The sequence below is a fragment of the Sceloporus undulatus genome, chromosome 6 (assembly GCF_019175285.1).
Source record: "Sceloporus undulatus isolate JIND9_A2432 ecotype Alabama chromosome 6, SceUnd_v1.1, whole genome shotgun sequence".
Lineage (NCBI taxonomy): Eukaryota > Metazoa > Chordata > Lepidosauria > Squamata > Phrynosomatidae > Sceloporus > Sceloporus undulatus.
The window spans coordinates 40,030,860-40,037,952 of NC_056527.1; the positions used below are offsets into that span (position 1 = coordinate 40,030,860).

Here is a 7,093-nt window from a genome sequence, read left to right on the forward strand (position 1 = left end):
TTATTATTATTATTATTATTATTATTATTATTATTATTATTATTATTATTATGCCCACTTGTAGTTTAAGTAACTCAGTGGACAATTGGAGTTTCTTTAAAGGAAGTGTGAGGGTAAAGGTTTAAAGAAATAAATCTGCATTTTATATTTGTTTCAACATTTGATATAAAATCCTTGTTGTAGCTATAAACACTCATTGTATTTTCTCTGCAAATTATTGTGGCATGTTCCTACTACATAGGAATGCTTTTGTTCAGGATTCCGGCAAGCTACCTACTTTGTAAGTGATTACAGTATTACATTTTATTTTATAGTACTGGATACTACAGGCAGCTCCATTTTCCTTTCCCATTGAACATTTGTGTCTTCCAGACCACCATATCTAAGTTTAGTGGTCTGTGAGTAGTATCACACAATAAAAGGGGAAAGTACTTTTTCTCCACCCCCCCCTCCCCATAATATGCATATTAGATATTCATTGATGGTTACATAATACACTATTTAGCCTTCTAAATATAATACAGACCACCGATAATGCACAACCTCAGTACAGCCCTAATGTAGCTGATAAAATTCGTGTATGATAAACTTGTTTCTTTAATTGTACAGTTAGTTTCACTTCACACTTTTCTCCTTTGTAGGTTTTGCCCTTTAGGGCATTTGCTATTTATTTCACTATAGGCCAGAATTGCTGATGGTTTTAGTATAGATCAAGCATTTTCCCTAAATAAATTATCTGAAGTAAGAATAGATTCTGACATTAAGATTCTTTCTAGTTGAAAGTAATGACCATGTGAATGGGGTTTGTTTTTTTGGACTATAAATTTGCTTCTAGATTAGGCAACAAAGTTCTAAATAGCATATGGTACAACCACAACCAATAGTAAAGTGAAATAGACAGTTCTGAAAGTGAGAAGATGAAACAGAATGAAAGACAATCTGTTTATGAGGACCAACTGTTGGCAAAGAGCAGTAAATACATTTTACAGAATGAAATAAAATTAAAGAGGCAGTGATTAGCCCTTACGAAGCTATTCACATCTGAGTTATTTCAACATGTTAAGTAGCAGCAATGAACGGCTGGAGTTCATGAATCAAGCAATCTCTGTCAAGATGTTGTAATGGGTCAGTCTCCCATACTGCATGAATTTTTGAATAAATGGAACGTTTGGCTTGAGGTGCATTTAAGTACAAAAAAGGATTGGTGTATTAAGGGTGTATAGATTTTATTTAATATAGTTTTATAGTAACTAAACAGCATGCTTTGTGTCCTGAAAACCTTTATAAATTCACAAGAAATGTCAAAGCCAAACGTAAATTTTATTCTTTATGCCTGTGATAGAAACATCATGCATTTATCCTTTGAAGTACTGAGCACTGGTGCCTTGAAAAGTCATAATCTGTTGCCCTTTTAACTGTGTCCTGTCATGATTTCATGTGTAGACTAGGATTATGCAGTCTTTTTAGGTCTCTCAGTGGATTTCACAGTTTTATAGTTGCAAAAGCCTTATTATACCATGTGTGGTTCTTGACTTTACTATAAATAAATGGGATGTCTACAGATCAAGAAACTGAATATTACAAAACGAGTCAAGTGAATTCTCATGTCAGTCTTGAAATTTTCTACATGGTAGTTATTTTTTTATTTTATACTCAAATAGAAGAATTCATTTATTTTGAATTCAGAACTGTCTTAGGTCTTGGATGTGATAGTGTTGTTCATCACTGGTTTCAATATAGTTTATAAAAACAAATGCATTTAAATATTCATTTACTAGAATTGAAAGAAACGTGCACAACCATTCAGAAAGCACTGCAGATACTTTACTTGCATTGCAATAGCCAGTTATTTTACTTGCTCTGTTCTGTCTCATCATGCAATACGCAAAGCCTATAATTAAGCTTTTATTTGAACTGTTGGGAACCAAATACAGTCCCTGAGGGTGTAAAGATTTATGTCTGGAAAGGCTTCATAATGAAAGCTAAGCAAGAAAACTTGCTCACTATTTTTTGAACAATAGCTTTGACATAAAAAACCAAACCACTGAAAGTTCCCTTCCAGCACCATATTCATAATGCAGTTACATACATGGTGTTGATAAAGATATAATAGAATGAGATCTACAATTAATACACCTCTGAAATTAATTTGTTTGATGACAGAATGTGTATTCCATTTTCACTTGAAGTTTTCTGTTCTCCTCATATCAAAATAAGATTTTTGATACTCTGTATTGGTTGGCTGGTTCTTATTTTTGAAACAGTCTTGTTGTGTTAGCCCAAGGCAATTGAGAATTTCTATTTTTGCTAGGATTATTTAATATTGGGCATTTTGTGTCTACAAGTATTTTCAAAGGGCAGTAAAAAGCTTTCCTCCAAGAAAGGAATATTAACAAAAAGATGTGTTCTAGAATTTTAGGGACAAATTTATGGTATATAAAATATGAAATAATTCAGAGTGGCTGTAATTAGTGCTTAACTCCTAACTTGCTGCCTTAATTAACACATAGGACAGGAAACAACCATGATTCAATCCTAAACAAACAGAATCAAATATATACTATGATTCTTTCTTCATTTCACAGTAATTTGTTCCTATTGTCTGCTTGTATAGTAAATGCAGTAATTACTGCTGCTGTGTGTAGTGTATATTGATACATACATGCACGCACGCACACACACACCCCTACATACCTGTCAACAGAGGATAACAACTCAAGATGATAGTCCAACCCTGGACATAACATTACTGCATTAGATTGCATTAGTGCTTCCATTATGATTATTGTAAAACACACCAAATAGAGATATAGTGCCATAATTTTTGAAATCTCTAGGGACCATATGTTGGTTTTTCTGTTTGTGTTGATATAGTCAATGTGTTCCTATGCCAGTGCTACTGTGAGTGGTTTCTGAGATTTATCCTTTCAGAAAACTAGCCAGTTCTTTAATTATACATTCCATTATGCTCCATAGGTTCCATGGGAAGATTTACGTTACCTTTTTGGTGAGATTATGTATGGTGGACACATCACTGATGACTGGGACCGCAGACTCTGCTACACATACTTAGAAGAATTTATGAGCCCTTCTCTGGTAATTGTTTGTAGATATGTGTGTGTGTGTGGGGGGGTGTTAATAAAAAATAGGAAATACTTATGAAAAAGTGTTTGCCTCACAATATTTTGAGTAGCTTCCTCTTTAGCTTTATTGAGATGACTATTTGTTGAGAAGATGATATAATCATCCTTGTTTCTTTATACTGGCTGTCAAAAATGACATTTTCAATTATTTCTCAATGGTTTGTTAAAAATAGTACAATGGTGTTTTTTAAGCAAGTAAAAAGGCCTTGTCCTGATAACCAAAGTATATTACTCGAATTTAATTGATATGAATGGAGTTGAGCAGCAAGTGAATAGTTCACACAGAAGTGGGCAACAGTGTTTGCAAGTCTCATTTGGGGAGAATGGTAGGACTGAGATCAAATAAAAAACTAAATAAAGTGTTCTGTGTCAACTTCAGTTTCCCTTTCTCAGGGAAGTGCTGTATAAAGTGTATTATATAGACTTCTGTATCATGGTTACAGTGGCCATGTCCTTGCTAGGAGAAAAGACTAGTGATGGCACCCCATATTTTGTTGGTGTTGCGTGCCTTCAAGTCATTTCACCTTTATGGTAACCCTAAGGCAAATCTGTCATGGGGTTTTCTTGGCAGATATCTTCAGAGGTGTTTGCCTCTGAGGCTGAGAAAGTGTGATTTGTCCAAGGTCACTCAGTGGTTTCTATGGCTGAGTGTGGATTCGAACCCTGGTCTCCAGAGTCATAGTTCAAATCACTATGCCACACAGAGTCTTACCCCAAATGTAAATGATAGTAATCACTTTTGGTCACTTCTCGCCCTTGTACATCCAAAAATAACTCTTTTCTCATTGTAAATGCACCTCCAGATAGCCACACAACTGTTCTTACCTGCCGCTGTGAACAATATGGGAACTAAGGCAGTTTACAGTATAGGTTAAAACAAAATGCAGCTAAAACAATGTATAATACAAAAGTTTAAATTTTTAAAAGAACTAATATTAAAATACTAATTTAAACAGTTATAGAAGGATTTCAAATAAAATAGAATAGGTCACCTCCTTCCAAGAGCCTTCTGCAACAGGCAGTTAACAGCTGAAGGCCTGTCTCATTGGAAAGGTCTTTGCCTGACAGCAAAAAGAGAACAGAGAGGTGGCAAATTCCTATGGAGGGAATTCCATAGCCCAGGAGGAACTACTGGGAAAGCCCTCTCATGACCTCACCAGAAGTGTCTGTGATATGAAGATCTCCTGAGGGTCTTAAAACTCAGCCAAGCTTATATAGAAAGACATGGTCTTTCAGATAGTCTGGACACCTGTTGGAAAGTACCCTGCTAAGAGAGGGGTGAATGCTTCTTCACTCATCACCCAGCTCCCTAGTGCCTTGGAAATCCCAATGTTGTTGCCACTGCCTGGCTTCTAAGGTGGACTTTTGGCAGTCACATGAGGAGACATAGCACAGCTCCATCATCATAGCTATATCTCCTGATGCAGGATGTTGGGCTTGATGTGAAATATAGTTTTGCCATTGGTACATAGGTTTGTCTAGTTGTATCTAAAGGCATCCATGGTGAAATTTCAACAGAAAAGCTTGAAACAGCATTCCTGCGTCTGAAATTTCATTGTAAATCTTACCCCTGCTAGAAGGTCCATTCATTTTGCCAATGGCTTGTGTTAACAGTAATGCAATAAGCCTTCAGTCCTGGCATTCAGCCCCTTTTAACTCAGTACATCCTTTTTCTGTGTAGGTATCCATTGCATTGTGACTTGCATTACAACGTTGGACCCTCTCTGTCCATCTCTAAAACTGTCCATTTAAAAGTAAAAATGAGTGGGGTCACTGGAATTTCTTCCTCAATATGCGCACTTTTAAATTTCAAAACAAATTTGTAATCTAAACTGGAATCATATTTCCTGAAACCCAAAAGGGGATTAAGGATGCCAGTGTGGACTAGAATGCAGTACTGAGTTAACCATATCTTTAGGAGAGAGAGGGAATAATAAGTATAGCGTAAGAAGATCATTTCTGGCATGGGACATAGATAGTTCTAAGGCCATTCCACCTTCACTTGTTCATGTTGCTGTTGGAAGTGTGCACTGTGGTTTGAAGTGTATTGAGTTTGCTTGCATCTATTCACTCCTTAATGAATAGATTTTCATATGTCAAAAAGCTGCATTCAGTTTAACACAATTGGAAGTCAATTGGAAGGCTCAGGAGTGAGTTACCATGGAGATGGGAAGCATAAACACTACTGTACTTCTGACCTCCACAGAAGCTGATTTCTCTAAATGACAGCTGAGGTCAAGGGGGCAGCGTGGGAAGCTTATTCCACTGGTACCTCCTCCACATCTAGCCCAGGGATAAGAATTGCTGTTTCTCTGCTAGGCAGTCCATTAACCTTCACAAGCTTGAACTTTCATTCAAATATGTGTCAAATATAGGTACAAAACCTGAAAGAAACAGCTGGAATTAGATGCCCTTTGTTAGCCAACCTTGAGTACAGGTCTAGTTAAGTATTCAGAAACAAAACCATGCATTTCACAGTGGTTTCTTCCTACAGTAAACCAAAAGAAACAAAAATATCTTCAGTGACTGATGGACAAGCAAACATAACCAAAGGGCAATAGATACACCATCAGTGTCTCATTTTTATGTCCAGCTGGGAACTTGCTTGTCTTCATAGAATCATAGAATCATAGAGTTGGAAGAGACCACAAGGGCCATCCAGTCCAACCCCCTGCCATGCAGGAAATCACAATCAAAGCATCCCCAAAAGATGGCCATCTAGCCTCTGTTTAAAGACCTCTAAGGAAGGAGACTCCACTATACTCCGAAGGAGTTTGCTCCACTGTCGTACAGCACTTACTGTCAGGAAGTTCCTCCTAATGCTGAGGTGGAATCTCTTCTCCTGCAGCTTCCATCCATTGTTCTGGGTCCTAGTCTCTGAAGCAGCAGAAAACAAGCTCGCTGCCACCTCAATATGACATCCCTTCAAGTATTTAAACAGGGCTATCATATCACCCCTTAACCTTCTTTTCTCTAGCCTAAACATCCCCAGCTCCCTAAGTCGTTCCTCATAGGACATGGTTTCCAGACCCTTCACCATTTTGGTCTCCCTCCTTTGGATACACCCCAGTTTCTCAATGTCCTTTTTAAATTGTGGCGCCCAGAACTGGACACAATATTCCAGGTGGGGCCTGACCAGAGCAGAATAAAGTGGCACTATTACTTCCCTTGATTTAGACACTATACTACTATTGATGCAGCCTAAAATTGCATTGGCCTTGTTAGCTGCCGCATCGAACTGTTGACTCATATTCACGTTGTGGTCTTCTTGGACTCCCAGATCCCTTTCACATGTAGTCTCATTCATCCTATATCTGTGCATTTCATTTTTCCAGCCTAAGTGCAGTACCTTACATTTCTCCGTGTTGAAATTCATTTTGTTAGCTTTGGCCCAGCTTTCTAATCTATTAAGGTCATTCTGAAGTTTGATCCTGTCTTCGGAGGTATTAGCTACTCCTCCTAATTTGGTGTCATCTGCAAATTTGATAAGTATACCTGCAATTCTGTCATCCAAGTCATTAATAAAGATGTTGAATAGCACTGGGCCCAGGACAGAGTCCTGTGGGACCCCACTGGTCACTTCTCTCCAGGATGAAAAGGAGCCATTGTTGAACACCCTTTGGGTTCGGCCGGTCAATCAATTACAAATCCATGTAACAGTTATGTTGTCTAACCCACATTTCCCTAGCTTGTTTGCAAGAATGTCATGGGGAACCCTGTCAAAAGCCTTACTGAAATCAAGATAGTTACCAACTCACCCCGTATTATTCAATGGCAGTGAAAAATAGAAACCAAGCACAGTGTCAGGATGGATAGACTGATACAAATACATATGCAATAATCAGTTCTTCATACTATAAAAATATATACAATCCAAACCTGTAACTAGCATTAATTGCTCACTGAAGGAAGATAGTTGGCCAAAGCTCTTGAAAATTCTTAATCCAGTA

The 7,093-nt window shown here is 37.5% G+C and overlaps 1 protein-coding gene across 3 annotated transcripts in view; it reads left to right on the forward strand.

Annotated features, from left to right (window-relative positions):
• LOC121934528 (dynein axonemal heavy chain 11-like) overlaps positions 1–7,093 on the forward strand; it is a 79,985-nt gene that overhangs the window by 65,721 nt on the left and 7,171 nt on the right. For all 3 annotated transcript variants that reach the window (XM_042475103.1, XM_042475101.1, XM_042475104.1), the window contains one exon: positions 2,977–3,096. In XM_042475103.1, coding sequence (XP_042331037.1) covers positions 2,977–3,096 — 120 coding nt within the window. The remainder of the gene's footprint in view (positions 1–2,976; positions 3,097–7,093) is intronic.